Below are 27,538 nucleotides of genomic sequence, written 5' to 3'. Positions count from 1 at the left end.
TGCCAGAGTTGTGATCAGCAATGAGAATTAACTCATTGGTAACTCATTTAATAAAAAAAGAAGGGGTCCTAGAATAGATCCCTGTGGAACTCCATGTTTGGCTGTTAACAGGCTAGATTTATTGCCTCCAGAGAAGGTTTGTTGCACCCTTTCCTTCAGGTAACTATTCAACAATTTCAAGCTTAGCCTGTCAAATCCATAGTTTAACTTTGAAAGTAAAATTTCATGGGATATGCAATTGAAGACCTTGGAGAGGTCACACAGGATTGCACCTATAAAGTCACTATCTTCCAAGCCCCCAACTACATACTCCATCATAGAGAGAGGGGCTGCAACTATAGAGCTTTTTTGCTTAACCGAACTCAAATTGTTTGTTGGCAAAAAGTTTGTTGTTCTCAAAATAGGAGCAAGCTTGGTTTTTAAGCAAAAGTTCAAAGAGTTTTGATATGGCAGGCTCTATAATTGCTCTTGCGCTTAGTCCCCCGTAGTTCCCTTCTTATGGACTTGTAGTGGACCTAGATGATGGACTCCTGTGAAACTCCAGTATAAGATGATAATAAAGCAAAAAGCTTTTTAGAAAAATTAATCAGCTTCCTCAACTTTTCCAGTCATATCAAGTTCAAGATTCACATCAACGACGACACAGGAGAGAAATCGGGACAAAGTATAAAGATTGCTTGTATGTGATCTTTTGGTAAAGAAACCATATTGATCTATCAATAGTTTCTATTGAACCTGAGGAAATATGGAATTGTAAGTAAAATTCTCAAAGATTTTGGAAAAGTTGCATAGCATGGATATGGGACAATAATTTTCAATGTTCTGTAGCTCATCTTTCTTGTGTATGGGAAGTACTTGCATCTGTTTATTATAAAGTAAAGGAAGTTTTTTCCATCAAATTAAAAGAAAGCCCAAAGAGAAAAATTATTGAAAAGGCCTAAAAATTTCAGCAACTAACCTTCATTCTCTTAACTATTTGAAAAAAAATTATAGAGATCATAGCTTTATTTTCTATTGTAATAAATACTGTAGCGTTTACAGAAAACTTATTAAGACCGCTAAAAATATTTACTATAACAGGAGACTCTCTAGAGCTAAAAACAAGGAGAGAGAAAGTTAGGAAATGATTAAAATAACGATTTTCGCAATAAATCGACTCCTAATTTTGACATAGACCCAAATGACCTAAATAATTTTTATCATACCGTAGCAAATCATCCAATAAAAATTTAGCTTCTAATTGTAGCCCATTAAAACCGTTTATAAATGTGTGCAATAAAAACTCATTTTGTTTTGTTGAAACGAGCAGATACGAGGTTATTTTGGAAAGAAAAAATAAAAATTCAAGTGGAGATGATGAAATCTCAGTGGAGGTACTATTGAAATTGCCTGATAAATCCTTGGAAGCCCTTTCATTGTGTATTAATGAATCTTGACTACAGGGTGTTTTTCCTTGTTGCCTAAAATCTGCAACCATGATGAATTTAATTTAATAACTTCTAAACAGTATGGTTTTCAGGAAGCCAGGAGTACTTATGACGCTGTCTACAGTTTTCTTGAGGATGTATATGTTGGATTGAATTAGGGAGGTTTGATGGTGTTCTGTGTAGATCATTGAATACTGCTGTCAAAGCTAGAGATATATGGCTTTCGAGGCCTAACTCTTCCCTGGTTCTGATCTTATCTTGAATGTCGTTATCAACATGTTGTATGCTCAGCAACAAAGTCCTCATCATTGGAAGCTAACTGTGGTATCCCACAGAGCTCTGTTTTGGGTCCTGTTTTGTTTCTGCTATATTTTAATGATCTTGTTCAGTTGAACATCTTTGGATATATCACCCTTTTTTGCCGCTTTAATGCTTCAATACCATAGCAGGAAATATAGATTGGACCGCTGGAGCAAACCATAATTAATGACTTCATTATCATTAAAGAATGGTTTGACTGCAATCGCTTGTGTTTAAATCTGAGCAAGACTCACTCGATGGGACTAAAATATGATCTCACGGATTTACTTTTTGATGGAAATCTCTTTCCTCGCTAGGTTCTTGGAAATCCTGATTGACTATGATCTACTTTTTGAGGAGCATATCCTCGCTTTAAGGATGCTTTGCGAGAGGAATTGGCAACTGGCTAGAACTGTACCATTTTTCTTTATTTGAGCCACATCTTCGGCATGGTATACTATTCTGAGGTGTGGGTAATCAAGGTCTTTTAAATATCCTCTTCACTACTCAAAAGACGGTACTTAGATTCATTGTAATTGTTCCTCAAAAAGAGTCCTGCAGAACGCACTTTGTGGAACAGAAGATCTTGATGCTTCTCTCTTCATTTTGAAAACATCTTCGCTTATTTTTAAAAATCGTATCAGGCTGCAAGGTCCAACACCACTGCAAGTGACTCGTCAGAAACTTAATTTACCCTTCCGATTCCTAAGAGTTCTTTGGTGAAAAGGTCATTGTTATATGAGGGTCAAAAAGTTTTTAATCACTTGCTTGTTGATTTAAGACCAACTAATTCATTAAAGACTTTTAGAGAATTGCTGAAGAAGTCACTTTTAAACAGACCTTATTATAACTTGGAAAAGTTCTACCAGGACGTCCTTAAGGATATTGTCTAGTTTTTTGGGTTCGTTTCTTGAGGTGAACGTATATAAAATATGTATGACATACATGTAAACATTTAATTATGTATTAACATTAATAAAGATTCATTGATTGATATGTATTATATTTTCCCAGTTAATTACTTATTTGATTAGTTTGAAGGTTTAACTTTAAGTAGCCTTCAGATAGAGTTCGGTTATTAAGGAATTTATATAGATTAATGTATGAAGGTTAATGTAAATCAAAAAAAATTTAAGTTGAGCACAGTCCAACAGAATAAATTAGTCATATTTTTTGATCTATTTTAAAACAAAAACCACATAAATGACTAAGCTGTCTTTGTCAAATATGAGGATTCATTACAATGACAAAACTGGGTGTGGCTTGTAGATCAAATCTAATAACCTAAGTAAACTACATTAAAAGATATAAAAGGTCACAATAGTAAGTGACAAATAAAAAGTAATTGAATGACTAATGTGCCTCCCTTTACTTAACAATTTTAACTTTCGTGATCACCCTGATAGAGTTTTCAGTACGAAAAGCATTTTTTAATAATATAATGCATTACCACCACATATTTTAATAAAATTTGGTATACAGCTACTACACATCAAGAGGTATTTTTTGATAGACCACATTTACATATACATTTAATAAATGCGTGTATAATTTAAAGGTTAATTTAAGAGTAGCGGTTTAGTGACTAAACAAGCTAGAATTCGCCCTTTAAGATTTAATAATATAATAGTGTTATTATTCTTAGTAAAGAAATTATTTATTTATTTATTTATTTTTATTTTCATGGTAGACATTAATGGTACACTGGATTTGTGTTAAAATAAAAATCATTTTGGAAATCTCCCTTCTCTATTCATTTCTAAGCATTTCTGATGTACTTTCTCGGAAGAAGTTCAATATTGTTTATGTATTCAAACCTTAAAAGTTATTAGACCTGAAAATTATAAAGCCATACTCTTATATTCATGTAGAGATAAGATAAAAATTCTAGAGGTTTTAATCAAAAATCATTGATCGGATTGGGTACTGGTATATAACAAAAAAATCACACATAGGCATGGTTATTTGTGCTAACATAGCATTTTCTGATAAAAAAACAATAATTTAAAAATCAATACAATTTGATATTTTGAAATGCATCAAAGAAGTATGATAATATAGGCTTTGGCATCTCAATTCTCTCTTTGGACTGAAGACTGTGAGTATGTGTTACTATTTATCAAGCAGAATTAGTTGCCATTATTTTTCCTGGCTTTAAAAGTGCCATAAAAAAATCAATGATGATTCTCTATCAATAAATGCAAAATATTGGGTTCTTTAAACAAAAATATTAATTGAAATGACTAAAAATGTATGCCAAAATTGTGGCTTAATAGTAGTGCCTGGATACCAGATTAAGAATAAATTGGTATACCCAGAATTATAGAAGCAGATACACTGGCTTTGTCTTGTTGCTCTAGTGCTTTTTGTTAGATGTTGACATATGCTGTCTTACTAATTCTACTATAATATAGGCAAAATTCAGTATATTGAATTTATTTTCAGCCACGCTACAAGCTTCAACTACTTGAAGCATTAGAAATTCTTACATAGTCCAGAGCCAGATGACATCTCCAGAACCTCTTACAGATTGATATAGTACAAAACTATGAGCTCAAGAAAACAAAATAAACTATTTACTTTTAAGGGAACGTTTTTATATTGAACAGCATAGAAATAAAAACATGCTTCCAGAACCCCTGACTTCCAAAATGTCCCAAGATTTGACCAAATTGTGTAGAACATGTCTTGGAGACCTCAACTTGAAGGAAAAGAAACCATTGTCTACAGTACAATCAGTGAATGGAGAGCATACACTCTGCTCAATGTTATCAGTTTGCTGTCCCTCTCTACAGGTATGTTGTCAATGTTGTATGTATTTGTATGTATTTATTTTTGTAATATTGTAACAGAAACAAATAATATAAAATAGATTCAACTCATTCAGTTATAATCTTATCTGTGAAATGTTTTGACAAGGAACCTAAAGGTGATGAAAATAATACATTTTCAATAGCTTTCTAGATCATTCTAATATCCCAAAGTGGTTATATTTTGTAGTAAATAAATTGATATTAGATTACAAAATTGATATTAAAATAATATTTTTTTCCGTCAAAATGTTTCTATTAACCAACCCTTAGAAGCTTTCTAAGGGATTTATAACTGGACTTTGTGACAACCATTTTTGATTTTTTTATATTGAATTTTAAACCTCTAATCTTAACATATATTACCTACCTAGGATGAAAACAGTTTTTCGAATTTTTGCATACTTTTTGCACAACCAGCAATAAAAATATACTTGAAATAAATGTGTTTGGCTTTTATTCCGAATATATTTTTATTGTATTTTAAGTACCTCTTTGATTTGAATTTACTTTTTTCCCTTTCCCTCTCATTCTCTCACATCATAGTGGTGATCTTCTAGGAATGCTAGTCATTTTGATCACATATCATATTATAAGTTATACCTCACATTTTATATAAATGTGATTCAAATTTATGTTCAACTTTGTTCTGATTATGAAATTTAATGAATTTACAAACTATCAGGCAAAATACTTTATCAATATTTAAAGTATGGTATAATTTTTTCAACAATTAATTGACCTTTTTGTTTTAAATACTGATTAAAGAAGAATAAATATTAAAGACATCTTAAAATATCTTTTTCATAGTCCTGTATTGGACTGTTGGATCTAACTGTTTTTTTTTATTTCTTGTTTAAATTAACTAAATATTTTTGTTTGTCAAATTAATTTTTGCAATAATTAATGTTTTTTTTTGAGGTTGAACTGTTGGCATTTACATTCAATACATTTAATGTTTTCAAATAAATTTACACTAAGAATGTCTGAATATTTTGATGTGAAACTAGATTGTCAATGGTTCAAGTTAAACTAGCGATTTTACTATTAATTTTTAATGGAGTGCTTTATTATTTGTTTATATTCTAATTTACCAATATTCTTTCGTTTTTAGATAGAACCGAATGACCATTTACCCCAACAAGTATGCATAAATTGTGAACAAAATATAATTACAGTCTTTGCTTTGCACCAGATATGGCTTAAGTCGGATGAGATACTGAGTTCTTATAGCAGGCACAGGAAACCGGACTTTGTGATACTAAAACCCTTAGATTCTTCCACAGATATTTCCGTACAACTCACCGATATGTTAAAGAAAAATGAGAAGAGTATTGATGAAGTTGAGCATTTAAATAGTGAAAGAGAATCATCATCTTTGTTAATTGGAGGAGGCATTGAAGTAGATGAAGGTTAGTAATAATGAATTAAATTAAAAGTTTCTGGTAATTTGTTCTGTACCTACTAGAATATAATTTTTGTTTTTTTTTGCAAATATTATTATTATTAAACAAGATATTGACTGAAGCAGAAAAAGTAATGAACAACATATCTATAGTTTTCAAAATTTAAAGAAAAAAAAAGTTTGTTGTTTGGGTATAGCATGTGAACTTTTTTAAAACAAATAGTGGATTTGTTTAATATAATTTAACAACACATTTTTAACTCTTGGTGTAAGTAAATTCAAATTTAAACCATTTATTTATGTTAAAATCAAGTTTATGTTAATAAAATATAATATATAGTAATCAAGTTATGTTATTTAAGTTATGTACAGGGTGGCCCATTAAGAATGTTCCTCAGCTGTATCTCAGGCCCCAATACTCGTAGAGCATTGGAAAAAAAAAATGGTGGCCCAAAAAAAATAGCTGGAAAATATTTTGAAGTTCATTGGTCAACCGCTAGGGGACGTTCTAGCTACTTAAAAGCTTTAAAGTCTATTTTTTTCAAAAAACCTTTATAATAACTTGCATCCCAAAATATTATCGAAATAATCTACAAAGTATTCCTGACAAAAATGTTTTGACAACCATTTCTGTCAAATGCCAAATAAAGTGGTGGGGAGAGTTTCTATCTTAAATGAGAAAAATGGTAAGAAGTAGGCTTTGGCTGCACCGATTTTTTTAAAACAACTTTTATTTAAAAGCTCTTTTATTGCTTTATTTTTCTACCAAAAAGATATTATTGGAAAATTTTCCTAAAACCCGCTAGGGGACGTCTACTTCTAACTTATGCTATTCGACTGATTATTTTAAGAAACTCAAATGCAACGATGTGTGTTTTTTTACGGTATTAAGAGCGGAGAACAAAGCTTAATAATTTAGTAAAAACCGCATTTTGATATCACGTCTCTAACTAAAGTTACCAAAAAAAATATGTGTTCATTAGAAAGTGAAAACATCAAATATGGTCGTTAAGTTCTATTTACCAGCAGGGTTAAAAAAACTGGTGTCTAAATGAATCTTTGTGTAGAGAAACAATCTTGGTATACCAGCTTTTTAGAAATTCCGGAAGGTGGCGTTTATTTATACACTTTTTTATACAGGAAGTTTCATTAGTAATAAATCAGGTAATAAATCAATGTTTATGGGTAAAGTAGAAAAACTATGCATAGGAACGTTTTAAATATTTATCAACGTCGACGCGTCATTGTACGACAAAAATATTTTGATAGTTTTGGCACTTGGTACCAATTAAACTAAAAAAAGATAAAAATCTTGCTTATTTTAAATGGAATAAAAAATAATATTATTTTAATTCCTACACTAATCTGATGCCTGCCGAGGTATTCGAATTGTCGTCCGTCTTGTTCTATACAATTTTGAACTCTTCGTCGGGTTGATTCCACGGCTGCCTCTATTTCTGCGGCTGGTAAACTCCGAATAGCGCCCCTTATTCGCTGTTTCATATTTTCTCTATTGGTAGGAATCGAAGAAAATACAATGGCTTTTATTCTACTCCATAAATAAAAGTCAAGGCAGGTTAAATCTGGCGATCTGCAAGTATATGCAATGTAATCTAATAATGTTTCTATAATGATAAAATTACCTTGCCGGCCAAGGGAAAAAGCTACCTCTGCCAATCCACCGATCAGGGTACCGCTGATTAAGGAACTTGTACCGCGAAATGAGCCGGGCATCCGTCATGTTGTAAACACATGTTGGCTCTTATAACCAGAGGCACCTCTTCTAATAATGCTGATGGGAGCTCATTTCTTAAAAATCCAAGATATCGTTCTCCAGTTAGGCTCTCATCAAATAAAAATGGACCTATAACCTAAGATCCTATTACACCGCACCAGACATTAACACTCCACCTTCCCTGATGCTGGATCTCGCGCATCCAACGAGGGTTAGTTTCAGACCAATAGTGCATATTATGTCTGTTAACTCCTCCGTCACTATTGAACGTTGCTTCGTCTGTCCATAAAATTTCGTTGAGAAAATTTGGATTTTCGAGCAGCATATTCTCCATCCAATGACAATAATCTAGTCTAATTAAATTAAGTAAGTATCTAGGCACTTATTTTTGAAAAATTGTGTTATACCTGTGTTCCTGCAAAATTCTGTGAACTACAGAACGAGGTATGCCTAAATCGCCTAAAATAGTTCTGATGCTTAAGTGCGGATCAAATTCTACATAGGCCAAACAATTTATTATGTGTTCCTCCGTTCTCCTGCGACCTTATCTACGGTAGGTTGGATGGACTACACTACCTGTTGTCCGAAAACGACGGGCCAAACGAAGAAATATGCCTCTACTCAGACGCCGATTTTGAGGAAAACGTTGAGCATACAGCCTGGCAGCTATAGTAGCATTTTCAAAACATTCATAAAAAATTTTGATCACATTTACCGACTCTTGCAAAGACAGGCGCATTTTAAATTAAAGTCAAAGAATAAACTCTGATCGAAATAAATAACTAAATTTATAGGACCACCGAAAACTTTTAAGCAGCTGTCACAGAGTTGTTACCGGCCTTTTTGTTTTTTAAACAAATGCAAAGCCAACTTTTAATAATAATTGGCATAATTTAACTACGTGTACCTATTTATTTATACTCGAATAAACTGCTAACCGATAGTCTTATATAAACTTTAATTTTTAGTTCCTTTATGAACACAACTAATATGTTGCTGTATTTTTTTCAATATTATTCTTTTAACTTATTTTAGCACATCATGCGGTATTATTTGTTGCTACGTTGTTCAAAAATTCAAAACGTTCCTATGCATAGTTTTCCCATACTGAATAGATTTATTCCCGCTGAAACTCTTGTATAAAAAAGTGTATAAATAAACGCCACCTTCCGGAATTTCTAAAAAGCTGGTATACCAAGATTGTTTCTCTACACAAAGATTCATTTAGACACCAGTTTTTTTAACCCGGCTGGTAAATAGAACTTAACGACCATATTTGATGTTTTCACTTTCTAATGAACAGATTTTTTTTGTAACTTTAGTAAGAGACGTGATATCAAACTGCGGTTTTTACTAAATTATTAAGCTTTGTTCTCCGCTCTTAATACCGTAAAAAAACATACATGGTTGTATTTGAGTTTCTTAAAATAATCAGTCGAATAGCGTAAGTTAGAAGTAGACCGGGTTTTAGGAAAATTTTCCAATAATATCTTTTTGGTAGAAAAAGAAAGCAATAAAAGAGCTTTTAAATAAAAGTTGTTTTAAAAAAATCGGTGCAGCCAAAGCCTACTTCTTACCATTTTTCTCATTTAAGATAGAAGCTCTCCCCACCACTTTATTTGACATTTGACAGAAATGGTTGTCAAAACATTTTTGTCAGGAATACTTTGTAGATTTTTTCGATAATATTTTGGGATGCAAGTTATTAAAGGTTTTTTGGAAAAAATAGACTTTAAAGTTTTTAAGTAGCTAGAACGTCCTCTAGCGGTTGACCAATGAACTTCAAAATATTTTCCAGCTATTTTTTTTGGGCCACTTTTATACTAATTTTTTTTTTCAACGCTCTACGATTATTGGAGCCTGAGATACAGCCGAGGAACATTCTTAATGGGACACCCTGTACATACGTTACAATGATGATAATCACACTAGTTTTGTTGCCCAATCTAAAATTAAAAATTTATATAAAATATGTGCTAAGTAAAAAAAAATAATAAAATAACACAGTTACTATTTTTAATCCAGTTAGCCAGTTTTAATTTTCTCCCGAAGATGCTAACATTCTAGGGAAACACGGGTCGAAAATAAAATAAAAAGTTTTCCTTAGTGGTAAAACTGTTTTGTGTGGTAAAACTGAGTAGTATTTATTCTTTGCCACTTTTATTAATTCACTTAAACGATGTCGGTACTTTTTAAACTTTTGAATATTTTGTACTGAATTAGATAAAAAAAAACACTTAGTTGTTTAAGTTTATCTCGTTTTCTTGGGTTATCCATGGTTTTAATTTACAAAATTTGCTCTTTATTTTTATAATGATAATAATAATAATAATAATAATACTTTTATTATTCCATAAACATAATTCCATGGAATAAAAGGCAATTTCAGTTTCCATTCTTTACACAAAGAAAGGGCTGTTGAAGCCTTGAATTGACAAGATTCTATAAATAACGGTATATACATTGGCACCTCTGATCAAATATTGGGACAAGAAAAGGCTATAGAAAACTTAATAATATTTTACGGAAATTAGCATTATAAAATTTTAAACAATAGATACTATTAATATAAATTAATCCATAGTAAGTACTAAAGAAAATAATAATCATAAATCTAAACTACTTCTCAGGGACCACAGAGAAGGTGCTGTTTCATATATTTTTTAAAACACCATGCAGAGCAAGTAAAATCATGTAATTTAAATTTATTTATGATTGATGCGATCAAATATGAAATGGACTTCTTGTTGTTTTTATGATTTGGCACTGTTAAAATGTATTGTTGTCGAATATTTAGATTATGAACATCCGTCCGAAATTTGGTGGCAGAGGGAGTATTTTCCACACAATTGAAGTGTTCGAAAGTTATTCCGGTGTTTAAAAAAGGTGATCCTAATAGAATTGAGAATTACAGGTCTATTTGTGTCTTTAGTAACTTCTCCAAAATATTTCAAAAGCTTATGTATGATCGATTAGTACGGTTTCTTGATAAATATAATATTTTACATTCTTTGCAACATGGTTTTCAAAAAAATATGTCTATTGAAACAGCTTCTCTTGAATTAATTCAGTATGTCTGGGATAATATTGAAAAAAGATTAAAGGTAGTGGCTTTTCTGTTTGACCTATCTCGAGTTTTTGAAACGATTAATCCGATTTTTATTAAGCATAAATTAGAGAGAATAGGAGTGCGAGGTAGAGTATTGAATTGGGTTATATCATATATGACCGACAGATCCTTAGTTGTAAAAGTGGGTGATGATTTCTCAAGTCATTATAACTGCGAACTTGGAACTCCACAGGGTGGCACTTTGGGGCCGTTGCTTTTAACGAATATATGTTATATGTTAACGAATCTCTCAGAATTCATTGGCGATGTTAAATTGTTCATGTACGCAGACGATACGAAATCACCTTATAATACATTTGGAAAAAATAAAATGCATAAGTTTCTCAAAGAATGTGTTGGAGACTCAGAGTTTTCCTGTAGATTTGGATACTATTTGAATTGTCTGCGAATCGTCAGTTAAGTTTTTGGGATGCATAATAGACCATCGCCTATCTTTTCTTTCTCAACTTAACGAGATGCAGCAAACTATCTAGACCGTATTTTTCCTTGTTTACCCTTAATGTTTACCCTTTGTATTCCAGAAAAGATTTATGAGACTGATGGGTATTACCGGAACATATAGGCTGTCTTCGTTAAATAAAAAGATTTTTAGTTAACGAAGTACGAATATATAGTTAGAACTAAACAATTTACTATCCTTAAAAATATCAAAAAACCTCAATATAGAAATATTTTTGGGTGACATCAAGATGCATATACTAAAACAAGATAAAGAAATTGGAAAATATTTAAATATTTTACTAATGCATGGTTTAAATAGTCTAATAGATAAACCGACTAGAGTCAGGGAAGGACAGCAACCATCTTGTATGGATCATTATTTTATATCATAACTATTTTATGATTATAACTATATCATTAACTATTTTCGAAAATTGTTTACAGTGGTATATCTGACCACATTGCAAGAGTGGTCATATTTCTTAGCAGTTTATAAAACTATTTCAGTCATCAATATTTTTTTTTTTATATTTGGCTAGCATTCTATCTCTATCCTGGATCATAGCCCTTACAGCGTCAGTCAATCATGGAGCATCGGCTTGGTAATGCGAAATTTTATAGGTGGTACATGTAAATTAAGCAAGGCAACTAAGTTGTCAATAAAAAAATTTTTTGATCAACATCTGTTAAATGATATATATTGTTCCAGGGTATAGACCGAAGATCCGACTCAAACTGTCGCAGATTTATACTTTTGAAACAGCGTGTTGTCTTAAAAATTGGCGTATTTTTGGTTGAATAAAACACAGTCTTTATATAAATAAATTCATGATCACTTCCATCACAGGACGTTGTTCCACTAGCTATTACAGAATCTTTCTTCGTTGTGAGGGCTTAGTCAATTAATGTAGCAGAGGAGGATGGTATGCGCGTTGGTCCCTCAATTACCTGAGTCAAACCCAATGCATTAAATAACTCATTAATTTTAATTACATCCGAACTTTCATAGTTCAAGTAAATTTATATTTAAATTCCCAACACAATAATTATAGTTATAATTAGTTTATCAGAGTATTCTAGAAATTATTTAAAAACTCCATGCATGAAAAAGTTGGTGGCCTATACATAACCCCTATAACAATATTTTTTGCTTCAATCGATAGTTTAAACCAAAGCTGCTCTATTGCAAGTGCAGAATTTATTCACGAAAAAATAAATTCTTCTTATATAAGCGCCGACACCTCCGCCACGACCATCACTATCACACCTTAAAAGCCGATATCCAGGAATTTCAAAAGACTTTTTAGCCAGGTCTTAGTTAATCCAATAATATCATAATTTGAATCTAATATTAACTGCCTAAGTTCATTAAAGTGGGCATACAAAGACCTAATGTTAATATGAGCAATTGTCAGTGGTCTCATAATGCCTTGTGTGCTTCTGGTTGCAAAGCAATAATAATTATACTTATATTGCTCTTTCTTTTATCTTGCTATTGCAAAGCAATAGTGTCGCCATGATGTAACTATGAGGTCGAATCCCAACCTCGAGCAATTAAACTTGTTAACCTGAAGACCACACCATTTGGAAAGAAAGCCAAAACGCAATTTCTGGGTACCTCTTCAATGGATAATCCCATGAAGACCCAGTTTTACAAGAATTGACAACACAACGTTGCCTTGCTTAGCTTTAAGTTGCAGCGAGTACGGAAATCAATCTAATCCCAAAAGGCAAAGTATACAGGCAACAACAGCCCGGTATCGAAAATGCCAATACGTAAAAGTTGATTCTTGAGCATGGTGTACGTGACGAATGACAAAGATAGATAGAAAAATCATGTTAGTCAGAGAGAGAGAGAGAAACAACCTGATTCCAGTAAATTGTTTAAAACACAATGCGAAGAACAGCTATTGCCATCCAGGAGTTCTTATTTTTACAATGCCATTAACTAGACACTAGATTTAAGTAAAATCTGTATTGTTGTGACTAATTCTTAATGAGTTATAATCTGTATGTAATATTGGGTATTGCGTCACTTATAGCAAAAATCAATTTAGGAATCCAATCTGTCGTAGTCTTGCCTATTTAAACTCTCACCCTGAACTTGATCCATTTGCAAGCTCACTCTCTGGATTTATTGGTCAACTGGGTCAAATATTTTAATTTATTGTTTTCTTATTGTGTTTATTTCTTGTGTATATGTTTTGAAGACTGTCTAATTATGTTCGTGAAAGTACTTTTATTATGTTAATTATACATCTTTTACTTTATTTAATATTGTAACCAAATCTTTTGTAAAATGGGGTTTCCCGTATATTGATTGAATAAATGAATAAATAAATGAATTACTATCTCACACGCTCAAAAATTGAAAAGAAGAAGAAAATAGACTTATTCACGTATTTAAAAGAAATATGAACCTATAATCTATCTATGAAATCTATAATGATACCGATGTGATTTCACGGTTTATTAATAGTATGTCAAACTGATTTTTGCTATAAGAGACGTAATACCCATTAAAATAAGTAACTCATTAGACACTAGATGTCGCGATCAGTACTATTCATACAATATTAAATTATTATATTATAAAAGCAACCAAAAAAATAACAACGCTACAAGCTGCCATATTGGGAACCTGCAGGTCCGTTCGCCGTGCTTTCACACGCGAGTAGTTCGTTGACTATTCCGTCCCGCACTAAAAACAATAGGTTTGTTCTAGTAGAAGTTTGACCAATACACAAACGGTCCGGAATCTGCGCAGACGAAAGTATTCGTTCTAGCAAAACTAATCCGGGATTTTGACTGCCTGTCAGCTGTTCTAGCAACAACAAAGTTAAGTTTGGAAATTAGTTCTACGGAATACTGAAAGTATTCCGTAGAATTTCCTAGGGATTTTGGTTTGGAATATGCGCAAGATATATATCAAGACTCTGTTTTCTTTTTTTGTTTGTCATTTGGATAATCAATAAGAAATGTATATCGGATTTAGAGTTTGATCACGTTTCATTGTGGGATAATTAAAATCTGATTTTTGCTGCTTTCAGAGTATTAGGGCTGGTTTTAGAGTTAATTTTCTACTGTATTTATTAAATATCTAAAGGTAGGTATATAAAAATGTGTAATTTTACATTATATATTGGGTATATAAATATATCCTAATTTTTATTATTGAGGGGTTTTAAGAGAATGTCATCAGACTCTTCAAGTTCAGATTCAAATCATGGATTTGATTCTAATGTATCGAGTGCTGATGAACTAGTAGATATCCTGTTCCAAGGCCACAGGAGACCAAAAAACGAAGGCTACCTCGAAGTTACTGTACCACTGTACAATAACCAGGAATTTGTTGAGTATTTTCGAGTTAGCATGAACAAACATAACTTTTTTCGTGGTTTGCTGGTCATGAAGCTTCTTCATTTAGAGATGTTGAAGATAGATTTGACATCACAAGTAGCTGCCTTTTTTACATTCTTAAAAGGATGATACATTTCCTAAGTGGCCATCTGATCTTGAAAAGAAAACTATTGAACAACATTTCAGTGAAAATTGATTCCCAGGGGCCATTGGGGCTATTGATGGTACCCATATAAAGATTGATTAGCCTAAGAATGATCCAGATTCATATTTAAATCGAAAGAATGTTTACTCCATCCAGTCCGTAAAACACCTGTCCGCTAAGCCTTAACAAAATAAATTACGTGGAAGTAACAGCCCCCTTAATATTTTCTTTTTTAAACCAGCGGGTCCTGAGAAGGTAATCGAAATAATTTTAAAAAATCTTCTGGTTTGGATCAAATTACACCAACATTACTAGGACAGATGCCTTTTAGGGTAATTGAGGTTTTGACCAGTCTCATAAACTGCTCATTTTCTGAAGGTATCTTTCCTGATCAAGTAAAATCATCAAAGGCAATTCCAATTCACAAGGGCGGAAGTGACAATCGTCCGGAAAGTTTTCGACCTATTTCCCTACTGTCAGTTTTTTCTAAAATACTGGAGACCTTGGCCAAGACTCGCCTTACTGAATTTTCAGATAGGAATAAAATAATAACACCTTCACAGTTTGGATTCAGAGCCAACACAAGTACTACAGATGCATATATCAATTACTTGAGCATGTTTATGAGAGTGTTAACGACAAACAATTGACTGTAGCAGTGTATTGCGACCTTGCCAAAGCATTTGATTGTGTTAATCATCAAATGCTTTTGTAAAAACCTAACATATTTGGCTACAGGGGTGCTGCTCTGGGCTGGTTTGCATATCTGGATAACAGGCAGCAGTGTGTGTGCGTTAGAGGGCCTTGTGAAACTGAGGTGACCTCTGGATTTAAGATCATTAGGAATGGGGTTCCTCAAGGTTCTGTGATGTTCATGATTTAGCTGCTCTCAACCTCAAAGGGAAGCTAATCCTTTTTGCAGACGACACTTCTCTATTTTGGTCAGGGCAGGATCCATCTCTTCTGCAGAGCGTTATTAACGAGGACTTGCACAAAATAAAATGCTGGTTTGATGAAAACAGGTTAGCCTTAAATACTTCTAAAACTAAATTTATGGTTTTTCCAAACACACTTACTCCTAGAATATCCTTATAAATTCACAATAGTTTGGTTCAGAGAGTTGGTGAGTATAAGTTCCTGGGACTAATGATCGACCAAAACTTAAAGTGGGATGCTCATATTAACAAGCTATTAAAAAGTCTATCATCAGCTATTTACGCAATAAGAACAGTAGCTATGGAGATTAATAACCCAGGCATCTCAAAAGAAGCATACCATGCCCTTTTTGATTCTCACCTAAGGTATGGCATCATGTTCTTAAGTCCTAAGTTACATTCTCTGTTTCTTCTGCAAAAGACAGCTGTTAGGGTCTTATCATGTGCAGACTGTAGGGACCACTGTAAGCCTGTGTTTCAACACTACAAAATACTAATTCTATATGATCTTATTTTGTTTGAAACATTTCGTCTCTGTCATTCTAATATCTGCCAACAAAGGGCTAATATATATATATATATATATATATATTTACCAAACACGTTCTAGACAAAACCTTCAGATGCCGCTCTCTTCAAGTCTCAGAGTACTTTAAGCAGAAATACTATTTTCCACTATAGAAAGCTCATGTATAATTTATTGCTTTTAAGGATTCGCAACTTGAATAGACGAAAATTTGATGTCATTAAAAAAGTTTTATTGAGATCTGCTAATTATTCTTTCACAGAATTTCTTGACCTATCTATACCTATGTTGCAAAACCTTAATAACTTGTAATTTGCGTACATATATGTCTAGGTTAATTTTATTTTATTTCTACTCTACCTCTAAGTACACTTTGTAATTGTTTGTTATATGTTTATTGTAAATTTAGGAATTCTTTGTAAATTGTACAGCAAATCTGCTTTTCAATAAACTTTTGACTTTGACTCCAGGTCAGTTAAATAAGAAATACCTGTTTGAATTGTTATCATAATATATTTTTTATAATTTCGGTCCAAGACCCTCCACTGATTCTCACATTTAGCTAGAGTATAATTGAGATTATACTTTTTATTTATATGTGCAGCTATGATCTCTCACATTTTTTTTAAATTTTTGATTTCCATTCCACCTACCTTATGCCTGAACATTTTGTAGCTATCAATAAGTATGAGGGAATGCTCTTTTGTCCAAACCAAATTTGTGTCAACTTTATTATATAATGAAGATATTTTATTTACTGAAGGTCGCGAACTTCCTGGCTGTGGGTTTATAAAAGAAAACTGTTGGGACTGTTGTAAAGGAGTTGGTGTTTGAGTATTTTCTTCGTTAGAAACTGTTGTTGATGGTGAAATAAGAAATTTTTGGACGCCTACAAATAAAAATATTGGCTATTTAGAGAAAGTTCCTACAGCATAGTAGTGAAATTACCATTAACATCAATGGTATGCATTTAAAAAAATAATATTTATTATACTTATAATAAAATAATGACATAACGGTTTTGAGTTGCGAAATGTCAACGTCATGTTTTAAAAAAATGTTCTAGCAAATATAAGTCCGAAACCGTTTGCAACATTGTTTCAGTCTGGTCATGCGCAGCTGCGATATACATTAAACTAGTTTCAAACCATCCCAAATTTCCTGCTAGAACAAACCTAATACCAACAAAAACAACTTGTGGTAAAAAAAATAAATAAATTATTATTCATATTACTATTATTAATTGAATAAGATAATCTAAAACGTACTTTTGAAATTTCAATGAGGACAACTCGTGCATTTCACATAATTTTGTCCTATTTAGCATTTAAACATAGAAGCTACTAACAAAAATTGAAACTCCTATTTGACCTTCGTATTAAATGTTTATTAAAGAAAAAAAAAACACATTTTATTTAATTTAAATTAAACTTTTAGATACATCAGAATTTAATGACAATAATTGTGCTGATACTCTATATCAAGAAGAAATGTTCTTAAATCCAAAAAGTGAACCAGACGAGACACTACAGCCTTTATTTGCTTGTGAGGGCAGAAACTGCTGTTTATGTTTCACAACTGCAGAAGATTTAAAAGTAAGTTAATTTTTTTCTGTACTTTTTATTGCAATTATTGTTTAATGCTTCTAGCTTCATATTAAAGAAAACCATGGCACAAACTATTGCACTCTTTGCAATCAAACATTTTCCAGTCCAAGTACTTTTTCCAGGCATACAGCTTCAAAACACCAACCGCAAAAGTTTAGGCATTTATGTAGTGAATGTGGTAAAAAATTTAGCAGGTATTTTTCAGTAATTATTACTCAAACTCGGTTTGTAGGATATTTCGTTTTAGGGCTGACGATTTAAAAAGACATCTGAGAGTCCATACTGGTGAACGTCCTTTTAAATGCAAAATTTGTGGTAGGTCCTATTCGCAATCTTATAGACTGATTGAACATATGAGGTCACACTCGAATGAACGAAGGTTCATGTGTGCAACTTGTGGTAAAAAATACAATAAATATTCGACATTGTTGGCTCATAATAAAATTCACAATAGGACCAAAATGTACAACTGTGAGGAATGTGGAAAAAGGTTTTTTAGATTTTATATGTCACACATTGAGTTTATAATATTTTTTTGTAGCTTAAGTAATCCAAGTTCTTTAGCTTTACACCTAAAAATCCATAAGGGTCAAAAGGATTTTGCTTGTAGTTATTGCAATAAAAGGTTTGTTAGTGGCAGTAACATGTTAGTTCATCAAAGAACCCATACAGGTTAGCTTAGCCCATTTGCCGTGAGAATATAACTTATGCCTAATTATTTTTAGGGCATCGACCTTATTTGTGTGGGATTTGTGGAAAATCATTCTTGGACAGAAGCAGGTTGATTGTTCATGAACGAACTCATAGGTATGTTTTAGAGAATACCATTTTCATAATTTTAATTTTACAGACATATAATACAAAATTTACAGTAATTTTAATTATGGTTAATCATAATTATGGTTTGCTTTTATTTTTAAGATTTCGTGTTTTGCTTAAAGGCAAAAATCAATAATCATATAGAGATTGTTCAAAGTTTTTTAGATTTAATTGGATGAGGCCAAATAAAACTCTAAGCCTTTAAAATTTTTCTTTATGCCAACGTTTCAGCCTATATTAAACCTTCTTTAGGGCACTACAACAATTCTAAAATATTTTAAATACCTACACTATCATTAGTATTATTATTCAACAAGCCCGATTTGAAACTAAAAACAGTTAAATTTGATTTGAATCTAAAATGTCTTTGAAGTCTAAAATTGAAATTACGAGACAGTTTTACTACAAACCATAACTCTTTATTCTTACTCTCGACTAGTTTTAAAGATAAAAACTCAGTTTTAATCTTCCCCCGAAGGTGCTAACATCGTTAGCGAAACACGTGTCGAGAGTAAAAATATAAAAAACTGTCTCGTAATTTGAGTATCACACTAAAGGTTCCAACCATAGGACTACTGTGTAAAATTGGTTAAATAAAAAGGTAAATATACAGTTTAAAAAGAAAATATTGTTTAATAAATATTATCGATAAAAAAAAAACAAAAATTTTAGTCATAAGTCTCGTATCTAAAATATATTCAACAAGGTGACACGTGTTTCGCCGTTATAACCAGTATCCTCCTAAACATAACATGTTAGAAAGTATAAAAACAAGAATTACCTATTTAAAACATCTAAAACAGCCCCTAACACAACCAGGACAGAAAATTAAGATGCGCATATTATTATAAAAAACAACAAATAAACTATGGCTAACTTTTAAGAATTCGTTAAGAAAAAATGTAAATAAAGCGAATAGATGTAACATTAAATGAAAACACTAGAATTAGAAATATATATTTTTTTGTTCTACCAAAGGCCAAACTCAACACCCGCAAACAAAGCGTCAATACAGAATTTTTTTTAAGAAGTTTAGGAAATCTGCGTACAGATCCTTCAGGCATTGGTGTTCTCGCGCCTGGGGTAGTGTAGGGATCGGAGAAACCTGACCCACAAAAAATTCTTTCCTCTTTCCTGCAGCATTTGCCTGGACCCGCAAAAGGATGAATCTTCTTAGGTACATGCTGGCTTTATCTTCTTTTCATATCCTTTTTTTTTCTGATATTATTTCGATTGTTCTAGATAAATTCTTATATTATCGCTCTTTGTCTAACATCTGAGTCTTTTGTGGTTATTACATGAACATAAATGCACATGCACAAACAACATAAACATCATGAATATAAAAAATTCTATTTTGCTCCATCTTTTTTCATTTGTTAGCATTTTATTTACTGTTTCCTTCGTTTAGATCTCCTACTTCAAACTCGAATGTCTTCTTATCAGAAATCGGAGGCATTAAAATATAGCGTGTTTGGCATTGTCGATGACTGTATCGCAATACATGCAGCGTTCTGTAGTTGTCTTTTTAATTCTGAAAGTATAACTCCTAAATGAGCCATACCCCGTAAACAATTGGCTCAAATGATAGTTTATCTCGCCCCATTTTCTACTATGCCGTATTGTTATACAGGGTATCCCCTTTCAAATGGTCAAAAATGCTAGAGTATATACAGGAGCCATAAAAAAGTAGTTTGAGATAGGACATAACTGGTCGGAAGTGCCTCGTTTTCAAAATACAGGGTGTTGAAATTTTTCAAAAATATCTATTTTTTTCGTCTATTTTAAAAACTCTTATAGCGATTTGAATGAAATATTTAGGTTTTAAATGATAGGTGGTGAGACACTTTTTGAGAAATTGTAGGTAATTTAACTTGTTCAGGAACGGATTTGCAGCACATACATATGTTAATTTTTTTTAAAAAAAAAGATAGACCACTGTTTTTTTTTTTTGAAAAAAAAAATTCGAGTTATTTTGTTTATTTTCAATAAAACACATCCCTTGCATTTTTGCTCTCCGATTGTTCTTTATTCGCTCCAATAAACAATCCAAACCAATTGCTCAAAGTGTCCTCCATGCATTTCTACACATTTTCTGTAACTGTTGATCCAGGATGCCCGTACGCGAGCAAAAACCTCTGGATCGTTTCTCAGAAAGTCCGCAGGCACTACAAGTCTAGCAACTAGGTCTTCTCTATTGGTTAAAGGTGTTGCGTAGATAAGCTGTTCCATGGCGCCCCAGACAAAAAAGTCTAGAGGTGTCAGATCAGGTGACCTTGCTGGCCAAGCGACTGGATCACCTCTACCAATCCACTTATTGTAAGCCTGATCTAGAAGAGCCCTTATAGTACGAGCAAAATGCGCTGAACAGCCATCATGTTGAAACCAGAGTTTTGTCCGCAACTTGAGAGGAACATCTTCCATTAGGCCCGATAAAACATCTCACTAGTATACTAAATAACAATTTCCGGCAAGGTAATCTAATAGTTTAAATGGATGAAGATTATGGCTTTGTAGTACTCGGTGCTCGGTGTTTTTGGCACAACTAACTGCTGAAGCTAACTTACGGCTGCTATTATTGGGCTTAATTTGAATACGTGCCATAATTTCATCCCCTATAGCATCTCTTATCGGGCACCGCCTTGGAACTATTCGATCGATCTGTAAAGGAAAACCATCGAATTTTAAAAAAATGATTATACAAAAACGTGATAGGGAAAAAAAACAGTTTTACCAGTGATCATTTATGAGTTCCAATAATACTTACCATCATTGAGCCAGTCTCCCGTAACCTTTGATCAATTTTTATGAACGTTCTGCCTTCGAGAAACCTGTACAATCGCTGTGCCAACAAAGCATTTCCTCGCACTTCTCTATACAGAAGATGCATATCTGCAAGCTCATCCAATCCAAGCTCATCCAATCCAAGTTTTCTTTTAAAACAGAGACAAGTAATTAATAATTAATTGATTAATTTAATAAATTAATTTTTTACTTTTGTTTGATTACTGTTATTTATTTTTCCCTTGTTTATGTTATCGCCTTGGCAACATTATTTGCAATTGGGTATGGATCTCAATCTTCTGCAAAAATTGACTCTCGATTCGATCTCCTAATAAAAGTGACTGCCATACCGTAAAAATACGATAGTAGGTATGCATCGACACTAAAGATAACAAAACATATCAAAAAGTTGCCTTACCACCTATCATTTGAAACCTAAAAAATCCATTTAAAACGCTTAAAGAGTTTTTAATATAGAGGGAAAACAATTTTTTTTTTAAATTTCAACACCCAGTATTTTGGAAACGAGGCACTTCCGACCATCAATGTCCTATCTCAAACTACTTTTTTATGGCTCCTGTATATACTGTTGCACTATTGACCATTTGAAAGGGGATACCCTGTATTTGGAATGAGCGTTTTATCCAGTTTTCTTGCCCTCTGGTCCACTCCCTTTGCCACTCGTATATTGTATTCTGTCGCTCTATTAGATGTTGGGTATTTGTTACTTCCACAGGAGATTCAAAAATTCTTTTTCTTTCTTTGGCTTTTCTTTCTTCTTTTTCTTTCTTTGACAGATGATTTGGAATGAGCCCCGCTAATACAAAGGTTGCGTCGCCGGAGACGGTGCAGTAAACGGAACAGATTCTTAGCGCTATTATTCGTTGTGACCTTTTTATTTTGTTCATATTGACACCTAAGGATATATTATCTGCCCAATCTGGTGCTCCGTAGAGTATCACACTTTGCGCTGTCAGGGCTAAAATCCTTTTCTTGGCGGCTGATGGTCCTCCTATGTTGAGCAGAAGACATTTGAGAGCATTTATTGTTTTTTCAGCTTTCAGCCATACTGCGTTTATATGTCTTGTCATTGTAAGGCGTTTATCAAGTTGAAAACCGAGATATCTTACGTCGTTTTTTGGTACTACAGTAGAGCGCCGATTATCCGAAACAATTGGTGCAGAGGATGTTCGGATAATCGAACATTTGCGAAATTCCAGTTCTTTGTTGAGGGTAGGGTAATAAAACACGTCATTGGATTAGGAATATATTTTATGTATGTAATGCTTTCTAATGATACACTAGAGTACAGTACATATTATGAATAGACACATACACATTAAAGTAGGGATTGCACATACGGACATAAATACATATGTCTAAACATTTTTTAGTTAAGTGACTTAGATGTGATAATATAGTACAAAACTAATCTAAAAAAAAAAGTCGAACATATTTGTTTGCTTAAGTTTTGAGACTGGTTTTTTGCCGCCAAATCTCTTCGGCGTTTAAAAGACAGCAACTGCACAGAATCGCATTCGTCTTGGTGTTCCAGCCATTTAATAGCAGTCTCAAAGCATTTAAAGGCTTCATCATTGGATGGACATTTTTCAGCTGAGACGATGTCATCACTAAGTTCGTCTTCATCATAGTCATCTTCAGGAACTTGAACCTGTGCTATTATATCGTCGTCTGTCAACAATTCGTAGCCAGGATCATCCTTGTCGAATTCTAGCGATTCATGCACGTTTTCTTGGTCACATTCTTCAAATCCTGAAGCCTCTTTCATCAACTCGACCATTTCTGAAACTCGTATATTTCATTTGTTGGTTCTTCAGATGTAGGGCTAGCTTTGGATTCAACTGCTGGATAAAGCTTATTCCAGGATTTCCTTAGAGTAGTCGCTTTGGCTAATAATTTGACTAAGCGTGGGCTAATGCCCACGCTTCTGCTGCCATGTAAACAGCATCCTTCAAGTTAATACCTTTGTAGATTTCAAGAATTGTTTTATCTTTCTCTTGGCCGATTAGGACGCTACGAAGCTGTTCTGGAGTAACGTTTGAAGGCTTCGATTACCCCCTGGTCCATAGGTTGAAGGACTGAGGTAACATTGGGTGGCAAGAAAATCACCTTAAATTTTCCGTCTTCTCTCTCAAGTGAAAGGTGTGAGGGATGACTTTGAGCATTATCAATCACTAATAAAACATTTCCAGTGTCTCCAGTTTCTATCTGATGTTTTTTAACCTCTGGAATGAATACAGCGTCATACCACTCGATAAATACTTGAGTGTCCATCCAAGAGTTTTTTTAGTTTTTGTAACTAAGCGGCAGTTTTTTTATTGCTTTGAGGCATCTTGGATTTTTAGATGATCAGCAAAGGTAGTCTATGTGTGCCCGTATTGTTTCCACATACCATCGTTGTTATGTGGGATTTGCTTGCTTGGAATCCAGGTGCTGCTATTTCTTTTTTAGAGACAAGGGATTTGGTCGGCATTCTCTTCCAGTATAACCCACTTTCGTCTGCATTGTAGACGTTACTGTCCTTATAACACTGCTTTACAAGCAAACTCTTAAAACCTTATTTCAACTTTTCAGCAGCTTCAATGTCTGACAAGACAATGTGCTGACAGCTTTTCCCCTTGAATATCTAGCTCTCTAATTCCGTGTCTAGAGTTGAATCTTTTGAGCCAATCCGTAGATTTTCTTGAGGCCACAAAGACTGCCAGATCATCCGCGTAGCAGACCAGCGTAACTCCATTTGGCAACACTAGGTACATGACATCGTTGTAGAGAATGTTCCCTAAGGTAGGGCCCAACACCGACCTCTGGGGAACACCTCCATGAACTTCTTTTTGTAAGTTCTTTTCTAAAATAATATATTTATCTTCCAGATAATTTCCTAATAAGTTTTTTAGATAGCCTGGCACATTCAGGTTTTTTAAGTTTTGTCATTATTATTGGCCATGAAGCGGTATTGAACGCATTTTTCATGTCAATCAAAATTATGCACTGCAAGTATGGACTATTTCTTCACTGTTAACGGAAATATTCTCAAGTTTCGTGAGAGAGTGAGGTACTCCACCGTGTCGAACGCCTTTGGGTCCAAAAAAACCGCTTATGGTTTGAGTCATCTTGTTAAAACTGTCGACTGCAAAGTGTGTGACGTTTGCAATTGCGTCCTTAATGTTGCGCCTATCCCTAATACCAAACTGAAATTTGGAACGTAATTGTTGATTTTTTAAGAAATCACTTAATCTTAGTTTTATACACTTTTCAAAAATGTTATTAATATTACTAGTAACGGCAATCGGTCTGAAATTTGTTTTTTGGTCTTTATCCCCACTTTTGTCTTAGAAATAGTTGGGAAAATACCAGTAGCAAAAACGCAATTTATTAAATGCCAATGGGAAAGTCTGACAATTTTTTAGAATATCAGCCGAGACTCCATTATCACCTTCTGTTAAGCTGTTAAATTTTTTAGATAATTAATAGTCATTATTAGTTCATATTTATTCATATTTATTCACGATTTGTAATAGGATCAAAAAATATAATGTTTTGGCTGCCAATAGAGACGGTTATTTTATTTTTATCTATCGTGCAAAAGAATTGATTTAATTCGTCAGCCGTTATGAGCGGATCAGAAATTTCTTGGCTTTTATCATTTATTATATACTTAATACTTTTTTTAATAAATTATAACTGGTAATTTATTTCACAGTTTGCCACATTTTTTTAGGGTTTTTTTTCAACCCTTGATAAGAGATTTGTAATATCTTAGTTATATTTATTGACAAGAACAAGATATTGGGGGTTTATGGTTGGGGGTTTTGTTTAATGTCCCCAACAAAAATTTTATTATCACATTTTTTATATTACCATGCATTAATTCGTTTAGATCAGCTATTAATATGTCTTCGTGTTGGGAAGGCAATCTGTAATATGCAATAACCCCAATAGTTGTTGAATTCTTTTGAAGAGTCGTTCTCAAACACTTAGTTTTATTAATTTTAATTATTTCTGAGCTTACACTTAATCGCTTTTTGCAATAAATAATTGCTCGATCACAATTATTAAAGACATGCGTTTCTGAAAGTACTCATCACATCAAAACTTACGCTTAATGACTGCAAGAGCACAATGAACGTTATATTTTGTAGTAAGCCCACATATATTTAGTCTTAAATCTTTAATACTATTGTTAAAATACTTGCAATCATTTATTTGATAACATGTAATACAACACTTGTCCTCTAAAAATGAAGTTGGATCATTGAAGACAAATAAAAAGTCTCTAACTTAACTATAAAAATAAGAGTTAGGGAATAATATGTCATTTCTTTTTTCTTCTTTTTACTTATATAATACTACTTGTTTTCAACCCTTTTAAAAAGCAGGGGATTTTTGGTTGTTAATTTTAATTATTTATCTTGACCAAATATAAATATTATGTTATGCAGGGTTGAAGATCATTTCTAAAGATGAATTTTAAAATGCAAATATTGAATATGACGCCCGTAAGAAAAACAAAAGTAGACTCCGCTCTATTTCAACACAGTGGGACTAGATTATTTTCTACTTCATTTTCAAATTCTCGCTGATTTTTAGTTCCAATCTGAATATCTCGTTATTGTATGTTTTATAATAAACAAGATATAAAAGATAAAACGCACTGTTCTTCTTTTCTTCCCTGTATATCCGTTGCTTCTGACTTCAAAGAAGTAGATGATAGATTATTTATAGGAACTTAATTGTGTACATTTTTCCTTATTTGGTCCACCCTGTATCTTTAACAGTTTCTAACATCCCCATGTACATCATTTTAAACTGGACACCAAAATCGGAAAATGCCTCTGGATTCATAGAAACTGCGTACCAATTATCAGAAAAATATATACAAGAATATTAAATATATAGAAAAAAAAATTCTTACAAATTTCAGCACCTTATATATACTTCACAATCTAAGACGTTTAGACCATAGGTCATAGGAACGTTTTTGCTTCATTTCATCCAAGGAACACGTGCCTGAATGTTGATGCAATATTAAAAACACCCCATATATAACGATACACATTCAAATTAAAAATGTTAATTTAAAGAAAAACATATCTTCAGAAAAAAACGTTATTATTTACGTTTCCTATATTCGAATTGTAACGGTCTAACGTAAGTTAAAGAAAGCATCGACACCTAAATCGAAAAGTTCTCGGCTTTTTATTTGGACTCTACTTCAACAAATATGTCACTTAAATTAAATATTCTTGTAAAAAAACTTCATATTAGCATATTAATATTTATTTTTAGTGGTGAGAAACCATACGTTTGTCAGTATTGTGGTAGAGGCCATATAAGCTCAACCCACCTTAAAAGACATCTAAGAATTCACACGGGCGAGAAACCCTATACATGCAAGATGTGCCCGAAATCCTTTAGAAGAAATGAAGACCTAGTTATACACATGAAAGTTCATAGAAGTGAGTCTTTGCGAAACTTCTTCTAGTTCTCTAAATTTTCAAGTCTTTTTTCAGATGAAAGGGACCACGTCTGCTGTGTGTGTCAGAAGGGATTCTTCCAAAAAAGCACCTTGGCAGCTCATTTAAGGACACATTCAGGTGAGTCCCTTATGAAATTTGTTTTTTTTTTTCGATTTACGTTGATCGAGTTTTAGGCTCGAAGCCATTTATTTGCTTTGATTGTTCTGAAACTTTTGCTAATCCTGGCACTCTTTACACTCATATGAAAACTCACGAAAAGACACAATTTGAACGTATTCAGGCGGACCAGGAACAAACAGCGGTTTAGTTTGTAATTTACACTTTAAATATTTATTTTATTGTAATAGGAAATATAGTATTAATATTTTGTGATAAGATTAAGATTACATTGCATTTATTATTACTTATAGACTATCCTATTTTATACTACATTAACCTCTTTTTCCACCACAATAGTTTCATTCAATTTTGCAGCAAAATAAATCTAATAATATGTGGTACGTGGCAGGTAATGGTATGGAACGGTAGGTAACCGTAGAGAATCGTAGGGACCCTAAAAGAAACACGTGAAACCTAAGTATGGTTTCCACAGAAAATCAACAATAAAAAGGCCTTA

General features: G+C 32.8%; 1 protein-coding gene and 1 long non-coding RNA gene across 3 annotated transcripts in view; one reads left to right on the top strand and one right to left on the bottom strand.

Moving 5' to 3' along the window:
- The window catches only part of LOC126744265 (zinc finger protein OZF-like), a 28,846-nt gene extending 1,521 nt beyond the window's left edge, over window positions 1–27,325 (top strand). The window contains exons 2-12 of the mRNA XM_050451638.1: window positions 4,173–4,265; window positions 4,315–4,522; window positions 5,652–5,949; window positions 17,652–17,809; window positions 17,864–18,015; window positions 18,069–18,311; window positions 18,363–18,493; window positions 18,547–18,628; window positions 26,732–26,901; window positions 26,956–27,039; window positions 27,096–27,325. Of these exons, the coding sequence (XP_050307595.1) occupies window positions 4,352–4,522; window positions 5,652–5,949; window positions 17,652–17,809; window positions 17,864–18,015; window positions 18,069–18,311; window positions 18,363–18,493; window positions 18,547–18,628; window positions 26,732–26,901; window positions 26,956–27,039; window positions 27,096–27,229 (1,623 nt within the window). The 5' untranslated portion in view covers window positions 4,173–4,265; window positions 4,315–4,351 and the 3' untranslated portion in view covers window positions 27,230–27,325. The remainder of the gene's footprint in view (window positions 1–4,172; window positions 4,266–4,314; window positions 4,523–5,651; window positions 5,950–17,651; window positions 17,810–17,863; window positions 18,016–18,068; window positions 18,312–18,362; window positions 18,494–18,546; window positions 18,629–26,731; window positions 26,902–26,955; window positions 27,040–27,095) is intronic.
- LOC126744268 (uncharacterized) lies at window positions 6,445–8,463 on the bottom strand. Of its 2 annotated transcripts, none has more exons than XR_007663094.1 (3): window positions 8,085–8,463; window positions 7,586–8,030; window positions 6,445–7,533 (listed from the first exon to the last, which is right to left on the bottom strand). It is a non-coding gene; the product is annotated as an uncharacterized LOC126744268 (long non-coding RNA). The 2 variants fall into 2 exon arrangements; XR_007663095.1 differs by having other exon boundaries at window positions 7,586–8,025.
- Window positions 27,326–27,538: the final 213 nt, after the last annotated feature.

Source organism: Anthonomus grandis, chromosome 13, assembly GCF_022605725.1.
Source record: "Anthonomus grandis grandis chromosome 13, icAntGran1.3, whole genome shotgun sequence".
In the NCBI taxonomy this organism is placed as follows: Eukaryota; Metazoa; Arthropoda; class Insecta; order Coleoptera; family Curculionidae; genus Anthonomus; species Anthonomus grandis.
This window is presented reverse-complemented; position numbering and strand designations above follow the sequence as displayed.